General features: G+C 37.0%; 1 protein-coding gene across 10 annotated transcripts in view; it reads right to left on the bottom strand.

Moving 5' to 3' along the window:
- The window catches only part of PDE4D (phosphodiesterase 4D), a 1,196,841-nt gene that overhangs the window by 211,054 nt on the left and 962,767 nt on the right, over window positions 1-23,020 (bottom strand). For 7 of the 10 annotated variants that reach the window (XM_039459969.2, XM_074393064.1, XM_010336593.3 and 4 more), the window contains 3 exons: window positions 15,477-15,513; window positions 6,397-6,470; window positions 1,834-1,883 (listed from right to left, as the gene is read on the bottom strand). In XM_039459969.2, coding sequence (XP_039315903.2) covers window positions 1,834-1,883; window positions 6,397-6,470; window positions 15,477-15,513 — 161 coding nt within the window. Of the gene's footprint in view, window positions 1-1,833; window positions 1,884-6,396; window positions 6,471-15,476; window positions 22,531-23,020 lie in introns of those variants that run through there. The other 3 variants (XM_074392889.1, XM_074392976.1, XM_074392943.1) reach the window with 3 other exon arrangements.

Below are 23,020 nucleotides of genomic sequence, written 5' to 3'. Positions count from 1 at the left end.
AAAAGCTTCTAAGAATCAAAATAGCATTGCATTCTGCCCAAGCAGCGCCAGTCCTGCTTATTGCAAAATTGGGGGTTGAAGGTAGTCCTTCTTGATAGGGGTCAGACTTAGTGCCTGGAGCAGCATGAGGATGTGCTTCTATGTGACTTCTCTCACTAGAGGCCCCGGCTACAGGTTCCCAAATGTATGCCTGTCCATCCCTCAGCATAGGAAAGTGTATAGAAACAGACGGATCCACTTCCACATAGCCAACTCAGTTTAGGCTCATTTATATTGAATTTGAGTTTCTGCAGAAGAAATCAGTTATTCAAAGTATTTATTTTAGCATATAGAAATTGTTATTGCTCAACTCTTTTTTATTTTCGTTTTGGAGACAGTTTTACTCTGCTGCCCAGGCTGGAGTGCAGTGGTGCAATCTCAGCTCACTGCAACCTTTACTTCCCGGGTGCAAGCGATTCTCCTGCCTCAGCCTCTCAAATAGAAGGGATTACAAGTGCTCCCCACTATGCCCAGCTAAGTTTTGTATTTTTAGTAAAGACAGGGTTTAGCCATGTTGACCAGGCTGGCCTTGAACTCCTAGCCTCAAGTGATCCACCTGCTTCAGTCTCCCAAAGTGCTGGGATTACAGGCATGAGCCATCATCACTCCGAGCCCTATTGTTCATCTCTTGATCAGTATAAAAAACAAAACTGGTTAACCATATATGTACTATGAAATGATAATTGGAGGTCATCCCCAGTAATATCTTGAAAGAGGAACACAAAGAAGAGAATCAATACTTTAACATTCATTGAAATACAAGTCCCATTTGATGATATTCAGAAAAGACATTAACGATGATTCCAGAATTAACTCTAATGTGGTGACCACAAACATAACAGACATCTGAACACAAAAAGTTAAATTTCAAGCAAAGCACACTCAGTAATAACTTAATAAGAGCTACTCAGCACATTATAGGTTGGAGCTCAAGGAAGACACTTTAATCCAATGAAGAATTGTTCTAGTTTGGAGAATACGCTAATTTTCCTCTGGAAATAATTTTAGAAATCATAGGTTTTCTTCTCCAGGCAATTATTTTAATGAATCAACTGGAGTTTCAAGAAATAATCAAATGAGTTCAGTTTGGTTTCAGGTTCAGCAAAATGAGACCATGCATTCTGTTTTTGAATGAGGTTGAGGTCAGGTCCTCTGTCTAAAACAGATTAATAGATAGGAATTGAGATAATCTTATTTTTATGCCCTTGACTTCTTTGATCTTTCCTCCTGTTTCTCTTTCCCAAACATCTATAGATTCCTGTGTTTTGATCTCATTGAACTTTTCTGTATTGTATGTTAACTTCTCTCCCCTTCCAAACTGAGTTTATTGTCAGCTCTCTCAGTCTTTTATTGAACTACTGGAACAATGTTCCTTCCTACACACAAGTGGGATACTGATGAACTAACAAGTTACTCCTTTTATCAATGCCTTCACTCTTAGTAAACTAAATGACCACATATTAATATCATGCTAATGACATACATCTGGAACCAGAATGGTAAGTGACTTGAAGGTAACACCATCTCTGAAAATACAAGTGCCCAGAGCAATGCTCAAATGAGTATAAGCACAGAGTTAAATGGTCAAAATAATGCACATCAGTAAACATTTACCAAATAACAGCTTACACAATTTGTGAGATCAATAGTAGAAATGATAATGTAGAAAAGAAAGAATTCATTTCTTTACGATTTTCAAATTGCAGCATGAAATTGGTATTGGTGTTATATTGACTCTTGGCAGAAATGGTTTCTTCCCAGACATGGGAATAATAAGCTCCAGATCTTTCTTACCTGTTATGGTGGCTTTGTTGATGGATGGTTGGTTGCACATGGGTGATCTTCTGACAAAGACAGAAAAATACAAAGCAGTAAATATGTGGGGCTTGTTGATCTGATTGCTCTCTGAGTCATTTCAGATACAGCGTTTTACTTTAAAAGATTATTTTTAAGTTTGGACATGCAAATGAGTTCTTTCAGACTAGCCAGACAAGTCCCTAGGTGTTTTTTGTACTATGGCTCAGATCACATATGTCCAAAAAGAAAACTGTTACATCTTGCAGTGATTGACTTGGGGTAAATAAGCTGATGTAAGTGCCACTGGGACAGGAGAGAAGAGGAAATTCATATTGACTCTATTCACTGCTTACAGACTTTCTGAATTTGAAAAAGCAGTCAATTTATAATTGTTTTCCCTAGCATAGGGTTAAGAACTTTTTATTGTTGGCATAAATTCTCATGATTACCTGTACATTATAAGCGAATGATTTGTTGTAAACTATCTTATAATTAGAGAAGCTATTTGAACTTTTTTGTTTGTTTTCTTATATTGAGAAACATCTCTGATATATTTATTAGAGATGTATATTAATGACTTTTCTAATTAGATACTATAGAGGCTTTAGAAATACTGTCAGCCAAAGGTACTTAAATAAATTCTATCTTGTATTCTCTAAGTTTTCAGATGTTTGCCAAGTTCCCCCAAATGACTATAAACCCCTTGAAGTTAAAAAAAAAAAGCACACTGTCTCTGATTAATTTATATTCCCTATAGAGCCTAGCACAATGCATCCAGTATTAGGTCAGTGCTTAATAAATTATGTTGAAAAGAATATCATTTATAAAATATTCATCAAATTTTTGAAATATAACTTTATAAAGTTATTACTTATAATTGACAACTTTAAAAATATAATAATTTTTTAAAAAATACTTTTAGATTCAAAGAGTCTGATATAAATATATTAGATATATGATAATTATAGATATATATTGCCTCTACTAACGGCTAACACTTAATAAACACTTCCTGTGGACCAGATGTTGCTAAATAAGCACTTTAAATGAATTATCTCATTTAATCCTCACAATAAGCCTTAAGGAAGTAAACTTCCTTGTTCTCATTTTACCAATGAGAAAAACAAAACTTTGAGACTTTGAAGAACTTGTTTTAAGTAACAAAGCTGAGATTTGAACTCAACTAATGTGGTCCTAAGGCCTACACTCTGCTCTGTTGCCTTAGTTTTAGATGTTTTTTTTTTTTTTGAAACCTATATGCACAGCCTCACATATGTGCAGACGGCATCAGGCTCTTCAAATATGCCTTGCTGAGATGACTCTCTTAGCAGAGCTGGGGAAATGGGGAAAGCAGCCTAGGATTTTGTAAATTCTCACTGGTTCCACTCAGCCTCTGGCTCCCTTTCATTTCTCTTAAGTTTACTGGCATCGGTTTGTGATTAAAATTTTGTGTTTGAAAATGCACCAAATTTTACTTCTGAATTATTTTAGATTTTTTAAATTATAAACTAAAATGGTTGAGGGAAAAATGGGGAAATTTTAAACTTGATAAACCGGAAGGTTAATGTTTTAAGCAGATGCTCTGAAATAGCTCTGGTCTATATACCAGTAATTATCTTCTTTTTAAATTTTTCAAAAAAATTTTTGAGACAAGGTCTCACTCTATTGCCCAGGCTGGAGTGCAGTGATGTGATCAGAACTCACTACAGCCTTGAACTCCTGGGCTCCAGTGATTCCCCTCACTACCTCAACCTCCCAAGTAGCTGGGACTACAGGTATATGTCATCATGCTTGGCTAATTAGATTTTTTTTTTTTTTTTTAGAGATGGGGTCTTGCTGTGTTGAACAGGCTGTTCCTTTCTTGCTAAGAGTTTATCATTCAAATAATTGATATCCTGATTATTTCTTTTTAGTCCTTACTCTGTGAAAATGTAGAAATCATTGATTTTGTCAGGGAAAGGTATGAAATAAATATTTTTATTCTCTTTAACAGTTTTGGAAAACCAGATGGCTGACTCGTTACTAATTATCTCCTCTTACTGTCAATCCTACAATTAATTGGCACTCAGGAACTTGATAGCTCCACAAGTAATGGCAAGCAGAAAATATTAATCCTTTGATCCATGGTTGCATCGATAGCTCGTTTAATGACAAATGAGCCAGGACTCACTTCTGGAATTAAAAAATCTCAAGAGCAAAACAAAAACAAAAACAAAAAACCCAAGGTGACCGGAACCAGAAGTGTCTAACAAGTCAGCAGTGTGCATCTGAATACCGGCCCAGGGCTCGGGTTTTGAACGCATTCTTCCTAGACTCCTTTTCTGCAGCAAATAAAAAGGGTGGCTTGTGCCAGGTAGCACACGCCTTCCACAAAATCCAAGGGTGAGCTTGGAAATGCTCTAGTGGCTCTACGAGTGCCAGTCGGGAAAATTCTGATTCCTCCAGGGTCATCCTGTGATGAGGCAGTTACATCACTTCATTCTCACTGAACAGAGTTGAGTTTAGCCATGTATAGATTGAATCCTACTACTCTGATACCCAAAGAAGCTGATTTGGTTTGAAACATAATAGAGGCACAAATTTGCATTGACCAAAGGAAGACCACAGGGGCCTTTACTTAGAGTCTGCCAGATAATACTATTTGGTTAGATGTCACCCTGGGCATTGTCAAGACGTGGGGGAAGTTTGGGCTTAAGCTATGATTTTCTGTTTTCTTCTAGCTCTTCCTTTCCGTTTTAATCTGTTTGGTCCCCGTAAGGCAGCAGAAAACTTCTGTCTTGCATAGAATAGGCCTCAGATCATCTCTCTGAAGCCTGACTGATCAAATGTTTGCCTGTCACAGCTTTAAATGCTGGTACTCAGGTGACCATATGTAAAAGAAGCATAAAGGCAGTTTCCTGTTCCTCTTTTAAAAACAGCAATCTCAGTTTCCTGGGTAAAATTCCAGACAAAAAAGTTTGGGAGTGATAACTAGTAACTTCATTTCTTCTGCAGAGCTGAGACTCTCTAAGGGAGAGGTGACTGACCTGATAAACCACCAAATCCTCAAAGCCCCAGGGGGCCGCTGAGGTCAATATGCTATTGTATGGCCATGTTACATAGAAAACGTGGTTGGTAATGAACAGGTACCTCAAAGCACGCCCTCAGATTTTACATGCTGAGTTACTACTTTACTCTATCAGCGAACAGGACTTTGCAGAGTGATAGACTGTGTATTACGCTAGGCACAGGGAATACAAATGTGAACCAGCTACACCTCTCCTCACTGGGAGCTGACAGTGTCCAGCAGCATCCCAACAGACAAATAGGCAACAGGAGCACAGAGAGATACATGCTAACATAGGAATCAAGCACGAGATGCAATGAGACAGAAACGGAAAGGCACATCACCTTGATTAGGGCTTGTGAGTGTGTGTCTATGTTGGGTATTGTCAGGTGCAATGCTGCAAAAGAAATTTTATTTAAGCTGCAACCCAAAGAATGAATGACAATTAGCCCAGTAGATGAGGAGAGGAAGAAGATGAGAAGTGTGCAAGTGGAGCAAATAGGACTGCAAAAATTCACTACCTGGAAAAACAGAGGCTAATGGGTTCCGTTCCAATTACTTCCATTGTGGCATTTATATCAATTTTTAAAAACTTTTTTCTATCACAAGAAGTACTTGAATAATGGCCAGGGCTATTTTTGATAATGGAAAATGTGAATTTGGGAGGTTGATTTTATTATTATGAAATGGAAAGTTCAGATTTTTCATTATTTTTAGGAAGTAGTAACTACTATGAAATGTTATATGCTTAGGTAAGTTATAGTTCCTAATACACTTATATTCACTGTCCTCTTAATACTGATTTAAAATTTTTTTTCTGGAAAATTATTTGAAGTTGGTATTTTAATATTTTATTTAGTATTAATAACAGATTTTAAATGGACATTTAAATAATAGCAAACCAGTTTTCCGTTTAATATTGAAAAATTACTTTTATCTTTTAGATTTTTTTTGCCTTTATCAAGAACTCGAAATGATAATCATTTCCCATCTTAGCTTTCCCTCTTTCAAATGCTTTCTGTGTTGTCACATAAATCACAACTCTATTAATTGCTCCATGAATGCTGCTGATTTGAAAGTCAGTAACAGCAGGAGAATCAAATATTTTTGCTATGATATGGTGCTTCTCCAAATCATCGTCATCTTGAGAGGATGACTTTCGGCTGACCTTAAGGTGTGATGAGATTATTCACCCATGGTTAATTTATGAAGTAAGCCCAAACTATAAAGTTACCCTGAGTGTAAATAACTGGGCAGAGGACTGATCATGCCAGGTGATTTCTGACAGATGGAATCACCATATTAATTTGTCATACTGCTTCATTTCTGATATTAGAACCATCACCACAAAGTATTTATAGAAAATTAACAGGACATCATATGACTTGGTGTACACGGTTAGACAACATGGCAACAACACAGAGAAGTCTAACATATTGCCTGGGGTTCAATCACATTGAGGAAACTTATTTAAGAGTTCAGCAAAAAAGAGGGGGAGAAAAAGGATATCTTACTTGCTAGGTGCTCGGTCTTGCAAATTAGTTAATGCAGCAAAGTTGTTTCGTACAGTTCGCAGACTGGCCAAGACCTACAACAAGAAAGGATTCTTGAAACTTCTTGAACTAAGGCCATTTTAAATACACTGGAAAATGGTTTGTTAAGAGAAAACTTGATACTGCTTGCAACTTAGTTTCATATATCACTAAAGAATCTCCCAACACTTAGTGAAATTTGCAGGTATCCACATGAAATCCAGAGAGGCCAGACTGCAGGGATTTTCCAGAAATCTCTCCGCATTGTCTATGAATATGGTGACAGTAGCAGCAGTTTCCACAGTATTTCTGGGTTCCTTAGTCACCAAGACAATACTCCAGGTGATATACATATAGCATGATTGCATTTTATGCACATTTCAAATAGTATAATATAAAATGTGAATAAGTCTCACTTTAGGGATAAAAAATTCCCTGTTCCCAAATTGTCTTCAAAAATTGATTAAGAATCTCATAATTTTAAGTTGGCAAGCGAAGTGAATTTTAAACTTTCTACCTTTGATACGTGGCTACTCTAGCTAGTAAGCAGACATTGTTTTGTTAAGGTCATCTGAATTGTGCATTGTAAGCTCTCAGGGATGCATTTCTTACACAAAATGCTACTGTCCTATACATGTACAATGCCTGGCACACAGAAGATAATAAAAATTTGTTGAATAAATGAATACATAGACACAACATGCCCACACACATGACAAGGCAGGACCAATAGGTGTCACTATCTCTAGTAGTCTCTTCCTTTATCTAGTTCCAGTTGGAACTAGAAAGTAGCCAAAGGACTGCAAGTGAGCCTAGGAGAAGGTTAGGAGGAAGTTATTCCTTCTTCCTTCTTCCCTTTCTCCTGAAATGCGCAAGTTTTCCCAGGGTCAAACCCATATTAGATGGGATTATAAGTGATCTGGGTGACAACTAGAATGCTAAGTTTATGTAAAACACAGATTTCAAAAGTCCAAGTAGGTACTATGCAACAACCTAGACGGCCTGGCTCTGCCATGTAGTCAATGTGTGAACTCGGACTAGTTAGGTATCCTCCCTGTACCTCAGCTTCCTGAGCTGGAAAACTGGGACAGTGATATCCACCTCGTAGAAATGTTGTGAGGATTATATGGAATGACAGGTTTGGTGCCAAGAACGGTGTCTGGCAAATAGAAAGCATTCAGGCAATATCAGTGCATGATGGCAGTGTTACCTTTGACTTAATGACTTGGCATGCACATGGGAAATTACTTAATCCCTAGCATTGGTAATTGAAGAGTCTCCACATTTTTAATTGTTCCAAGGGTTCCAAAGTTGTTTTCAGAAATTTTTCATGTGGCACAGATCTAGACTAAAATCAGTCTAATTTTTTTTTCTAAGACAAAAATGTCCCAGACTCTTGTTTTGTTGTTGTTGTTTACAAAATTTTGACATTCATTTGTGTAAGTCAATGGAGAACTGTGTATGTCCTGGGACAGTGACTTATAGTGTTTTCCCCTGAAGGAGTTAATGCTGCTTCCTAAGAAGCCAACTGTGATTAACTCAGTCACTGGAAAAACCTGGCTCATTATCTCATATAAATAACCCACAGCTCTGAAAGGTCACGCTGCCTATGATGGAGTAGTCAAATAGCCAACTGCTGACATCAGACCACGATGTCTTTCATTAGGCATGAAATCTTGAATGATGCATAAGCAAATCGGATAAATGATCCACTGTCATTAAATCATGCAGGCTTGATTTACGTTTTAAAAAGCCAATACGAAACACACTAATGAAGACTTTAAGATAAAATCATTGCACCAGATAATCGATCCCCTTCCTAGGAAAAAATTTTAACCCCAGAATTCTGAGATTTTTATTCCAATACATAATAGTTAAGTTCATTGCAGTTGACAGATAGATAAATAGATATAGAACTGCAGGCAATTTATTTTCTATGCTCATTTGAAAGGAAACATCAGTCATGAAAAGAAACGTTAGTTCATGATAGAAAGAAATGTCTGTAGAGAATCTTTGCCTCTGTTATGATAAACATCTAATTTAATAATCTAATTTAATATTATTTTGTCTTAGCTTTTAATTTAAAATGTATTTTTGTATAATTTATATCTTGACATGGTTCCGAATTTAAACAAAAGGGTTTAAAGCAAAAAGTCTCCCTTTCTATAATTAAGAGTCAAAATTATTGTTATTTCAGAAAAGAGGCAATAGAAACAGATTAACCTGGGGAGGGACACTCATGGGCATTAAAATACTCAACTGTTCTAGTTCCTAAACTGTTCATTTAGTATTATTCTTTATAATTTGAACAACTACCAGCTATACACTCTTATAAATATGAAATACTTCAAAACAAAGAGTGAAAAAAGAAATCTGTCTTCCAGTCTCTCCCTCAGACATTTAGCTGCCTGGTCACTAGCAATCAAGTTTTAGGTTTTTATCTTAAAGGTTTTTGTTGTTGTTGTTGTTGTTTTCAAACACTGTTGCAATAAATAACCTTGTAGAGACATTATTCCCTATGCATGCCAGTATTAGATTATTTAGTGTGTGTATGTGTGTGTGTGTGTGTGTGTTTTACAGTAGGACAAACAGTATTTTATAAATTTTATGTTCCATATTAACTATTATCTTCTACACTATAACATGGTGTAAACAGTAGAAGTGTAAATAACAGTTCCAGATAAATTTTATAAGGGGGTGTTGCCTTGGGCCTCGCTGATTGACATTTGGCGTCATTATCACTATTATTACTGCGTTAGTCTTTTAAGCTTTCACTTTGCACTGCAGGGCACAAAGAGAGAGGCATCTGTTACTGTAGGCTGTGGGGAGAACTAGAAACATTTTTACCAAAGTCCCTAAGTTAAATTTCCATTGTCCTTTGCTTTTGTTCTGGGCAGCCCTCACTTCCCCTGATTTCAACTCTTTAAGAGCTGTCGTCAAAGCTGTAATGCTCCTGTAACAGTCCTCACTCCTTAATACTTGCTAACCAAAAAAGGTCCCTGAGGTTTCTCCCACATAGCTCAATGGTTAGAAAATTAAGGTCATTTCTTTCTCTTCTGCCCCACCAAGCAAAACTGTAGCCAGTCAATGTCAAAGATACATTGGGAATGATGAGAAATATATATTCCTTAGGAAAGAAATACTGGTAGCGTTACAGAAAAATTTTGGGCAAAGACGGTTCATGTATTAGCCCATGGGAAAGGATTCAATGTTATTTACATACACTACTCTCGGATCTTCTTAGGTGCTTCTAAATATTTATTAACCGATAGGATTCACTGAAGATAGCAGAAAAATGCAGCTCTCATTTAACACTTAAGCAGCTGAACATTGGCTGGGGGCGTGGCTCATGCCTGTAATCGCAGCACTTTGGGAGGCCGAGGCGGGCGGATCACGAGGTCAAGAGTTCGAGACCATCCTGGCTAACATGGTGAAACCCCGTCTCTACTAAAAATATTTTAAAAATTATGGGGGAGGGACGGGGGGATTGGGGAGGTGGGAAGAGATAGCATGGGGAGAAATGACAGATACAGGTGAGGGGAAGGAAGGCAGCAAACCACACTGCCATGTGTGTACCTATGCAACAATCTTGCATGTCCTTCACATGTACCCCAAAACCTAAAATGCACTAAAAAAAAAAAAAAAAAAAAAAAAAAAAAAAAACATAAAAAAAAAAAATTAGCTGGGCGTGGTGGCGTGTGCCTGTAGTCCCAGCAACTAGGGAGGCTGAGGTAGGAGAATTGCTTGAACCTGGGAGGCGGAGGTTGCAGTGAGCCGAGATCGCGCCACTTCGCCTGGCACCTGGCGACAGAGTAAGGCTCTGTCTCAAAACAACGACGACGACAACAACAACAATAAAACAGTTGAACATTATAGTCTAAAAAAACAGGGAAATAAATGGTTTTAATGATTGTCTTTCATAACCATATACACTTGCTACCACTAGATGGCGGTAAAACACAGACCATGAGTTGCCACTGACAGCGAGGGAAGCGGAGACCGGCACTAGGAGAGATTCATTACTTCGGTTTCACCTCCGGAAAAAGCTGGAGTGAAGTTAGGCTTATTTACAAAACAGAAATGTCATTTTTATGAAAAGAAAACCTTTTTCCAAGTTATGTTTTGATTAAACTGTATGAAATTGCTGGTTTGTAAACCAGAAAAGGTTGATAGACAATTTTATATGATTTTTGATCTAAAAAGAACTTCGATATCCAGAAGATAGTAGTTGTAATTTAAATTAATTAAGGCTAAAGACGAGCTAAAAAATTAACACCAACTGCAACCAGGTGACTATCTTCTTTCAGAGCCTGGCAGGGAGGCCCTAGTACAGTCTGCAAGCTTGGGGATGGTGATGAGGTCACAAGATCATTGCTGCTGGGTGAAGTGGCTGAGGGACAGGCAGGCGTATTGGAAGAATATTGATTATGTTCAATTACCAACTAAATGGTAATATTCTATAGTGTTAACAAGTACTGCATTTTTTTCCCTAGAAGTATCCCAGGTGCTGTATTTTGGTTAGAGTAAAGGCAAAAAGATGTAGTTGTTGTTCCTACCCTGTATTTTCAAATCAGGAATAAATATCTCCTTAGTCTGAATGATGTGAGGGTTTCTCCGGGGATCCATCATAAAGCTTGGGTTTTCCTGCTTTCTCTTTCATCAGCGTCTACTTCATTTAACATTACATACTTCTACATGAGAATTCTAGTCAATTTAGGGTTTTACTACAGGGTGGTGCTGTCACAAATCCTGGGATCACTGAGCCCAGAGGCAGCTGACGGCAGAGAAAAATTTCCTACAGCTCATCCGCCTGTGCCTCCTTAGTGCTCCTTGGCCCCCAAGAGCTCTGGCTAAGAAAAAAAGGTCAGTTGTTGAGTGCACTCCACTGGGATTTCTCTGTAGCCTTCATGCCTAAAGAAATACTCACACCAAAAGATTTCAACACAAACACAAGAGAATACTTCAACAATTGAAATAAAAAAATTTAAAGCTGTCACTTTTTCTGGGGACCAAAGGGATTCTGAGCTTATAGGGGGAAGCATAAGAAATCAGAAGTGGAAAAGAATTTAGGTTAAACACCAGCAAGAATTTCTAGCCCTGACAGCGTTTTAGACAATGGGATAGACTGGAGAGATATTACACGATCCTTTCTGAAAATTACATCTATCCAAGATGTCTTAGGCTTTAGCCTGGTCAAAAAAGTGCAATATATCTTTTTTTAACATGACTTCCTACATTCTCTCATTTACAATTTTATTCTTTTCATACCAAAGGAAACCATGATTTGGAAATACCAGGGAGGAATCCTTTGCGTTTTAGAGATGGACTCAGGCATAAAAAAATTGGTTCTCAAGAAGAGGTAGAAGATTAGATGGGTTTGGGAGAAGATCTTTGAATACTTTAGACAGTAGAGGGCCATTTTTAGGAGCCATGGGAAAAAATATGCACAAAAAAATAAATATCAAGAATATAAAGCAAAATGTCAGCAGTTATTTGGGGGTTTGGAATTTTAAAAATTTTCCTTTTCTTTTTCTTATTATTTTTCTAAACTTTTTATGGAAAAAGTTTCATTTTTATTTTTTATTTTTGAGAAGCATAGGTTTTCCCCTAAAATGTAGTGTGAAATTCCAAACTTCAAAGAATAGCCTAGTATCCTAAAAGAGGATAATTCTTTGGCCTACTTGACTGAATATTTTTCTGAATGAGTTTTCTAAAACCAGTCATTTTCTGTCCTTTGGTGAAAGCAATTATAACATATCAGGCCAAATTAGGTTGGTATCACTTCAAGTGACATAAATATCTTACGTTTTTAGTATTAAAAGAGTTAATGCTAAAATAGTTAGCATTTACTATGAAATGGTAAGTGCTCTACTTTGTATTAAAGAAAATTTGAGGAATTAATGATTGGGTCAGCAAAATATGCCAATCGCATCCAACAGCGTTTAAGAGAAGGCCACCTAAACGTACTCACTGGGACTTCTCTCTTACCTGCCTCCCCATAGATGCTCTACCAGTGGTGAAACTCTTCAGGGTTGAACAGTTTTTGGTTTTGTTTTTCATTCTAGTGGGGCTTTCCAGATCTTATACTCCAGTAAAAGGCCATTTGTAAAAACCATGATGAAGCCACTTAAAAAAAATCTTCAGCCTCTCGAGTAATGACCACCCTCTCTAAGGCGTTCTGTCTGAGTCACTTAGCCAATCACAAACAAAGTCTTAATTTATTATGAGATTATTTTTAGGCATCAAATATGCCTATAAATTATACAAAGTTGATTTAAATACAAAGTTCTAATTTCAAGTACATTAAGTATACATCTTTTTAATTTAAATAGCTTACTAACATGGAATAAATTATATAAATGTGTATTTTCCAATATCTTGAAATTCTATTAGTTTTTCCTTTCTTGGAGATTATAGGTACACTACAGAAAGTGTCCAATCAGGTAGAAGACCAGATTTCCTTAGATTTTAAGAGCACTGATGGCAGGGTTAAAGTCCAATTTATGAAGCTATTTGTTGCAGATTAATAAACATTACTTGAAGAAAGAAGACCGGATATCATACACAGAACTTTTTTCATTTTTTATTAAACAATCTATATATATTTTTTCTTATAATAATACCTAGATAGTTTGCTTAGAAACAAGAATAGCTACCTGAATGAACTCAAATTGCAACGATTGGTTTTATGTTTCATAATGTTACTTACATTGTTATACCTTATTTTGTCTGTTCACCTCTCTCTTAGTTCTTACAGAATTATAAGTTTTCTATAGTTATTAAAAACCTCTAGCTTTATAAGATTTTGCTATCATGTAATATTATTAAATCATTTAAGTGTGCCAGGCGCAGTGGCTCAAGCCTGTAATCCCAGCACTTTAGGAGGCCGAGGCAGGCGGATCATGAGGTCAAGAGATCGAGACCATCCTGGCCAACATGGCGAAACCTTGTCTCTACTAAAAATACAAAAAAATTAGCTGGGCGTGGTGGCATGCGCCTGTAGTCCCAGCTATCTGGGAGGCTGAGGCAGGAGAATTGCTTGAACCCCGGAGGTGGAGGCTGCAGTGAGCCGAGATTGCGCCACTGCACTCCAGCCTGGCGCCTGGTGACAGAATGAGACTATGTCTCAAAAAAAAAAAAAAATCATTTAAGTGTCAGTTTCTTGGACATAGAAATACAGGTACTAGAAAGAATTCATAATCTCTAGCAAAACCTTCAGCAAACGAGATATCAAACATCTGAAAAGGATGGTGGTTGTATTTTATTTTTAATTGCCTGCATTAATTTAAAAAGGCACTATTATACATTATGTTACTGACGGATTGATTATATTTTAGATGTAAGTTACAGTAATAAAAGTTCAGGAATTTTTTTTTTTTTTTTTTTTTTTTTTTTTTGAGACGGAGTTTTGCTCTTGTTACCCAGGCTGGAGTGCAATGGCGCGATCTCGGCTCACTGCAACCTCCGCCTCCTGAGTTCAGGCAATTCTCCTGCCTCAGCCTCCTGAGTAGCTGGGATTACAGGCACGTGCCACCATGCCCAGCTGATTTTTTGTATTTTTAGTAGAGACGGGGTTTCACCATGTTGGCCAGGATGGTCTCGATCTCTTGACCTCGTGATCCACCCACCTCGGCCTCCCAAAGTGCTGGGATTACAGGCTTGAGCCACCGCGCCCGGCAAGTTCAGGAAATTTTAAAAAGTAGAACTATACATAATCCTACTACCTAAACCCTGCTATTATCCACTTTTTAAAAATAATATGACATTTTAGAGATCAAAGAACATTTTAAGCTCTATACATTTAAACCAATAACAATTAAAATTTCCTTTAGTATTATATTTTCTAGCAATTGTGCCTAGCGTTTTATAAGCCTGGTATCATTTCAGTGTCTTAGCAACCTTAGGAGGTGGGTACCTTTGGAGCTGTTATTTAACAGAGGAAGAGACCAGGCTTGGAAAAGTTCAGTGACTCACTCAAGTCTATTTACTTGGCAAGAGGAGGTGAAAGTGTTTTAACTAGATCTGACTGCCTTTCATCCAGCTCAGTCCCCTAACTTTACCAGTTGGAAAAAAGAGGACCCCAAAAATCTAAGTGCGTTGTCCAAGGTGCAAGAGCACCTTAATGTATGATGCAGGCCTGGTTATAATTTATGCTATAGGCCTGATTTTAATTTTTACAACCTCTCAGGATTACTTGCATTTCAATATTTGACATTTCTCAGCTGTCAGTGTTGACTTTAAACCCGCTTCATGTCCCAGGTTAAATCAGCTTTATCTCATTCTGTCCTTAGTTGTCTATACCAGGGGCTCTCAACTTTTGCACACTGGAAAAATACTGAGGCCTTTAACAAATACAGATGCTTGGATCAGATCTCCATTTTTTAAAATTTAATTGACCAGAGCTTCAGCCTGGGTACTCTCTAGTTTAATCTTGGGATAAGAGGTCTCTAGGTTAATCTAACATGCAGGTAGGGTTGGGAAGTATTGGTCTATACATAGAACATCTGGTCATCAACCCTTTCATATATACATTCCAAAACATTTTAGATCATTTTATCACCTTATTGCATCTATGTCATGTAGTTAAAATATTTTCATAACTTGTATGCCTAGAAGGAACAAGTAAACATCAACATATCAGGTAAATTTTTGTACAAATGAGATATGTTATAAAAAAAAGATAAAGTATTGGCTTAAATTGGAATATTGAATTTCAAGCACTGATCATGTACTGAATTATACTAAATGTAACTTAAGCCATAATACAGCCTTCCACTTCTAGTACTTACGTCAGTTAAGGAAATATGGGTCCAATTAAGTATATCCCTTAGCTAATTTGCTATTTGAAGCAAACACACTCTTTGGGTCTATGGGTTTACAGGAAACAGATTAATACAGCCAAAGTCACTTTCGTTAGCATTGCCTTTGACTTGCTTGAATGAACCAAGAATTTGTATTTATATTTGCACTTGATTTAAAATTAAATTAATAACCAAAACTAATCCCCCAAATTAAATTTTTATATCTGTGAGAAACCTGCTCATTCACCACGCTGTGCTTACCTGAGCAAACGGAGTCACAATCAAGTCGTCTCCATGTCTGAAAAATAAACCAAATCCCACATTAGAAGTCACCAATAACTCTGTGCTCAGTGTTGATCAATATTAAATGGCAAGTTCCACTTTCATGAATTCCAATAGAGAATTACAGTGATTCCATCCTTATTCTTCAGCACATGTTCTTCCCAGCAATGGGGTTAAAGATACATCTTGGGGATGTTAACCATTATCCAACTTGCTGGGTAAACAGAGGGGCTTCTTGATCATCAGCCAGGGTCATTGTTGCTTTTTAGGCACACAGCATATGCAGTAGAAATGGTGTTCCAGCAGTGGGGCCTGAGTTTTACTTTTGGCCTCTTGCTACAGATATTAGTAAGGAGTGCTATGGAAGGAACCAGCCACGGCAGTGACTTCAGTAAGAGAACCCTTGACCATCTAACATTTGAAGGTGATTAGTATGGAGTGTTCTGCATCACCCCATGTAAGTCTTGGACAGGCTAGGAACTGTAGATGACATGGGACTGCATCATACGCTAATAAAAACCCACTGAAAGTTTCAACTGACTCACATCCCAGCCACTGTAGTTACTGGGGAATGTTACTCCGTGTGTGCTGTTGCTGCAGCAACCCCAGCTACACTGTGCCTGGGGTATGGGAGCAAGGTGTCAGCATGACGTGTCTTGGAGTGACAGGGAAAGGCAAAGAATGTTGTGCAACATTCTAGTTAGAGGAAAGTGAGAAACTGGGGCCCAGTGTTCTTCTGTGGTATTTCTTCGCATGAATAATTTGAGAGAAGGATTTCCAGAGTTATCATCAGCTATTTCTTGATCTAGCTAGCTAAAGTTCTTAAATCAAATGTGAATCCTGTTATTCAACACAGACAGCTTCCTGGACATGACCCTAATTGAGAACAGTGCAAATAAACTATTCACTCACTTATGCACAATCTGAGAAGGACCCAAGTGACCCCAAACAACACCCATGAAACATGCTGTGGCACAGGAAACATATGGATGATGTCACTAAATAAATCGTTAGCAAAAGCTAGACTAGGTGATGTGGTTATCATCAAACCATATGGAGATCTTAAAAATTAAAAGGTGGGAAATAAAACCAAAAGAAGGTAAACACAATTTAAAAGAAGCATGTGTTATTTTACACCCCCTTAGTTTCAGAAACATGTTTTTCAAGAGGCACTTGCTCTTTGTAGAGATTATTCATAGAACTCTAGAACATTAAGAAGGCAGGACATTGGGTTTCATGATCATTTTATAGAGGAGGCAACTGAGGTTCAGAGAGGGCATAAGTTGTAAGAGCTAATAAGTAGCAGAGGCAGGATTTCAATCAAAAAAGGTATTTTCTCATCCTGAAGTTTAATTGCCATTGTAACAGTATTAAGAGGTGAGAACCTGCAAGAAGTAATTAGGTCATGAGGGCTCCATGCTCTGGAATGAATTAATGCTGCTATGGTGGGAGTGGGTTAGTTATCTTGAGTGGGTTGTTATAAAGTGAGCCCAGCCCCTCATGCTTTTTTTTTTGCATGTGCTCACTTACCCTTCCATCTTTCTATCCTTTGGGATGATGCATCCCAAATGCCCTAATCAGAGGCCGATGCCATGCCCTTGGACTGCCCAGCCTCTAGAACTGTAAGATATATACTTATTTTCTATATAAATTACCCTGCCTGTGCTATTCTGTTATAGTAACAGAAACTGGACTAAGATACTGTTCTTCTGTTATCAATAAATAATTTACATAACTCTCAAAAAAAAAAAAAAGTCTTTGGAGGTCAAGCCCAGAAAGGCTCTTTCCTATAACAATGGCCCAGGATGGGAGTAGGCCTGGTGCACTGAAGTGGTAAGGAGGCCACTGTGCCCAAGGGAGCCAGCAGGGAGGGATGAAGCCAAGGAAGCCTAGCAGTTGCCTAGATGAGGAAGAAGCAGATAAGGAGCTACAATGAGAAGCTCAGTGATTCTAGAGAAGGCCATGCAAGGCAGGAAATGCCAGAATCGTGGGTGGTAATGAGCCAGGCTGCAGATCATGGAGACCTTGCACGACATGTACAAGAACTTGGATTTTACTCTCTGATGGAAGTTTGGGTTAGAATTTCAGTTCTGCCACATACTAGGTGTGTGAACTTGTGCAAGGTATTAAACTTCCCTTTCCCTTGGTCACCTCTTCTATAAAATGGAGATAACAGCACATACATATAGTGTTGTTTTGGGATTCAATAAATTAATAATGTTAAATGCTGAAAAACGTGCTACCACACAATAAATATTCAAAAAACATTGCTATTATAATAATTAGTAGTAGTAAATATTTTTAAATCATAATGATTTTTGCTTGCTATGCAGTCAGGAAATTGCAAAGGCTCAGAAAACTGATACTTCGTTAAGAAGAACTACTGAGCCGCTGTGACAGGTCTATAAAAGATTGAGGGCTTTAAAGGGGCAAAAGTGGAAGCAGGGAGACCAGTGCAGAGAATAGAAGAGATGAGAACCTAATCTAAATCAGTGGTAGTTGAGAAAGAGAGGGAAGATGACAGCATTAAAAGCTCTGGGGGAAAGAAACAGTTCTGGGGAAAAAAGTTATGAAAATTTTAAACATTTACAAAAGTAAAAAGAATGTTATCACGGCAGGTATATTTTATATACAATATCAACTATTCCAACAACATTGCAAGGTAGGTGATATTACTCCCATTTTTCAGTGGAGAAAATTGTAGCTCAAACTGGTTAAGAGACTTAACACAAAAACACGCAGGTAGTGAGCTGCACAGCCATGCCTGGAATGGTCCCCTGTTATGATATGCATTGGCGGATTCCTATGAAACAGCTTAAAAAGATTAAAAATAAAACCATAGGAAAATGGCCCAATAAATACAAATTTCAAAATGATGCCAGGGCTGGCCAGCTACATTTCTTCCTTGGCCTATCATTCTGACTTTGCCTTCTGGCTGTGTCATACAGGCAAAATGTAGTGCTACAATTTTTCATATGCACTTATTTTGAAGCAGTGGCCTAACTCCCACAAAACAACTAAGAAATACTTCTGGATACACCAGTGTTTAAAAAGCATGAATAAAAAAATCCAGATCTAAGTACTACAGCATTTGACAGCCTTTTTCTTATGTACTTATTTTGAAAAAGTAGCCTAACTCCCACAAAACAACTAAGAAATACTTCCGAATATACCAGTGTTTAAAAAGCATGAATACAAAATCCAGAGCTAAGTACTACAGCATTTGACAGCTTTCTACACACACAAAGGCACCTTTAGGGTTCATTTGAAAGCAAACATTCCTGTGAGTCATGGACAAATCAGTAAACTGTGTAGTGCATTAGAAATCCAAACACAACAGACATTTTCAATAGCTGTATATGCTACATATATTGCATTCAAGATAGCTCAATGGTTTCTGAGCTTAAAAAATGTTATTAAAAATTCACTGATGGGAGGTACATTACAAAAGGAGAAAAGACATGCTATCTATGCCTACTTGATTTGCCAGTTTGATAAACTATTAATGTGCCTCAATGCACGGCTAAGCTGAAGACATTGTATTGTAAAATGGACGAGAGGCAGTTCAGATAGCCAAAATTAAAATAATATAAAATTTTGTGATTGTCCCAAGCTATAGTCTCTTCTTTCATTTATTCTTTATATTTATCCTACTACAAAGCTTATTTTTTCAGAACCAAGTTATCTTGACCAAGGCACATCATCAATCTGAAATGAATCCATGGAAATATGTCCCCGAATTTTGTACATAGATTACATTGGATTTGAATCTTTCACAACTCAACAGGGTTGCATATTTATTAAAATGTTTAAATTTTTTCTTCGATTGTATTTCCTTTACAAGTTTTATAAATGATATACTTAGAATATATAATATTTAAGATAATTTACCAGTCTTGCTTTATTCCCTATGAAAGCATAAAGAAAGACAGTTATACTTTTAGTGAAGGAAATGTTATTTTTTAATAAATTGCCCAGAAATGGTTTCTGCCAGATATCTCAAGATAGTCTCATTTTAGTAACAGTAAAATGTATTCTTAGCATTTCAGTGGCAGATGTCCTCAATAAAGAGGTTATATCCTATTCATTTATTTTCAAAAGTATGTAATGCTTAAATTATCTCTAAATATGTACCTAACATATAATTTAAAAATCTTTAAGTCCTCAACTCAGTATTAAAACAGATCTCTTCAGACATACTGTTACTAGTATAATGAGGCAGGTAAAACATATTTTTATTTGTGGTTAGAAGAAAATAAATACAATACAAACGTATCTTTTAATTGTTTCTTACAATTTGCTTATAATAACTTAAAAACAGATCTGGTAGTTAAGATCAATAGAAGATTCACTTTGTGAATATGATTTGGCTTAAAGTATGTGTGGGTTTTAATAAATTGAATAATAACATATGCTAAAAAATTCCTATGAAATAAAATGATTCTGAAATTTTGCACCTGAACAATTTTACCAAAAAGAAACTTTATTTAAAGTGCCTTGCCAAGTAAAGTGGGGCTGGGAGGGATTGTAATAAATGTAATAAATTAGGGCTTCCTGAGATGGGAAGAGACAATTAGGGTCTCCTATAAAGTGTGACTGAGAAGCTTGATTATCGCCTGGACACTTGAAATTGCACCTCCTGGTAATGTGAATTTTGGGTGAGGATGATGCAATATTGACTTTTATTTAAATAAAAATAAATATAACAACAATAACCCTTAACAAAAACAGCTGGGATCTGTTATAAGGAAAATACAGCTCTTGGCTGGGCGTGGTGGGTTACGCCTGTAATGCCAGCACTTTGGGAGACAGACGTGGGTGGATCAGGAGTTTAAGACCAGCCTGGTCAAGATGGCGAAACCCCGTCTCTACTTAAAATACAAAAATTAGCCAGGCGTGATGGGGCACACCTATAATCCCAGCTGCACGGGAGGCTGAGGGAGAGAAATGCTTGAACCCGGGAGGCAGAGGTTGCAGTGAGTCAAGATCACGCCACTGCACTCCAGCCTGGGAGACAGAGCGAGAATCTGTCTCAAAAAAAAAAGAAACAATACAGCTCTTCAAAAAACAAAAAGAACTGGAGTGTTCATGGGGGACAGGTGGAGAATGAGGGATAGGAAGGCTCAGAAAAAAAGTCATTTTGACACTGTGTGTCTATATGTATGTATGTATGCACATATGTATGTATGCACGTATGTATGTGGGTGGTCAGATTGGTACCAGGTAACAGTCACAGTAGAATGCAAGTATAGAAACTTCTAGAACAGACAGGATGAGCCATCACAGGTCAGTGTGGGAGTCAGTGTTACACTGGTCTTAAGTTTCATGATGTCCAAGGAGGTGCCACATGCTCCGCCACCTCTGGTTACCAGGAATTGAACCAGAGTCATCTTCATGAGTCCCAGGGTGCCTTGCCTCCCCCAAAGATAAGGACTTGCTGAGTCCTGAGTGAGCGCTGCTGGAGGCAGGAGAATGCAACGCTCGACAGTACACTATTGTCTTTTTTTTTTTTTTTTCCACAAGAGAAATGACAGTAGAGTCAAGAACTTCTATTCTCTATCCCCTCTGCCATCTTTTACTTCTGTGTTATCACTTTATTTTCTACCCTTATTCTTTCTGTAATAAGAAGAAAGAAACAAGCAGGACACTGAAAGCAAGAAATCCAGATGCCCACACTCCCATGGAGACATCATTGGGATCTATAAATGGTTCAAGTACTTAAATGTGAAAAAGCCTGTTGTCATCTTAAAAAAATAAGTTAAACTAACATCAGCACCTGAAAATATAATTTCCTAAACAAGTTTAAAATTGGTTGAAATCTTAAATACACTAGGTGACAAGCTTTTTCTGTTTTACTATTACTAAATCATAAGGAAAAGGTGATACAGTTAATTAGAAGAAAGTTTTCACTTTATGGAACAAAGCCCCCCAATCCTATGATATTTAAAGTATTAGTGGCCATGTAAGGCATACTGCTTCTGAATATCACACATTGCAAATTTTAGCATGACAAAAGGATTGCATGAACTAGCACTTCGAAGAAGTCATAGGCTGGGGCTTACACTTGAATCTAATCTTTGTTTTTGTTTTTGTTTTGTTTTTTAATGACGTGGAGGTTTGCTATGTTGCCCAGACTGGCCTTGAGCTCCTGAGTGCAAATGATCCTCCTCTCAGTCTATGGGGTGCCTAGCACTACAGGTATGCACCATCGTGCAGGGTGAATGAAATCTTGTGCAAACTTCTGTCATCTTCTGTGCTTCACTCACTCTTACTAGAAAGATATTTGCCTTTGAAGTTTGTCAATAGGATTAGGACACTGATAAACATACAGAAAATTAAAATACTCAATTTGAAATATATTATAAGGCCAAAATTTTGATAATTTTGAAATCCCTAGTATCTGTCTTCCCTCAGACTAAAAACTAGCATCCACCCATCAATTCACTCTTGACCACTTCTTTTAGAATTACAGAGAAACAAGTATGTTCTAATTTTTAAATGAATGTAAAATATTTCTGGGGGCCTAGGCTATTTGACAACATCCAAGGATGAGCTATAGGAGGAGCCATGTCTACTCACAACTCTCCAGTTCTATCTTCATAGAAGTATGGACATATAAAACAAATAGTCAACACATAACTTACTTGATCCGTGTGTTTGTGTTTGTGTATTTATACATACCCCCCCCCCACACACACATTTTTTCAATCTAATCTTTTTTTGTTTGTTTGTTTTAAATGACATGGAGGTTTGCTATGTTGCCAAGACTGGCCTTGAACTCCTGGGCTCAAGTGATGTCCTTGTCTCAGTCTATGGGTTGCTTAAATTAATATTTCATATATATGTGTGTGTGTGTGTGTGTGTGTGTATATATATACAGCAATATATGCAAAATACACACACACACACACAGAGGGATCAAGTAGGTTATATTATGTGTTTGTTTTATATGTCCATACTTCTATGTACACATATATATACACACACACGTAGGAAGTATACGCATACATATACATACTTTGGGAGATGTAGAAGAACTTAAAGAACCATCCAAAGATAACTATTGATAACATTTTCCCACTGCATGTATGTAAGCACATATATGTAACACAGTACGTGATGATTATGTAATACATACTTCCTTATAGAATTAAATCTTAATGTATATTCAAATGTATATCCTGCTTTTAGCATTAAACATTAATGAACCATAAATAATTCTACATGCTTTTATTCTTTTAAAATAGTTTTAATTATTTCAATCTATATTCAGTAATCTCTAAAATTTTTTGAGTTATGTGACTGCATGTATTAAAATGTAAGTGTTGATTCTATTTTTAAATAAATCTAAAAAATAATCATGGGTTTTTCAGACTAATTTCAGTTCATTTATCATTCATTCATTTTTAAGAAGCTATTTATTAAAGGAAACATGCTTATTTTAATTAAATATTCATAAGACAAAGCTAAATATTAAAATGCTACATGAGAAACTGGGCTGCGTAGGGAATTCACAGAAGTGT

The sequence above is a fragment of the Saimiri boliviensis genome, chromosome 1 (genome assembly GCF_048565385.1).
Source record: "Saimiri boliviensis isolate mSaiBol1 chromosome 1, mSaiBol1.pri, whole genome shotgun sequence".
Classification (NCBI taxonomy): Eukaryota; Metazoa; Chordata; class Mammalia; order Primates; family Cebidae; genus Saimiri; species Saimiri boliviensis.
The sequence above is the reverse complement of the archived record's forward strand: the minus strand, read 5'-3'. Positions and strand labels throughout refer to the sequence as shown.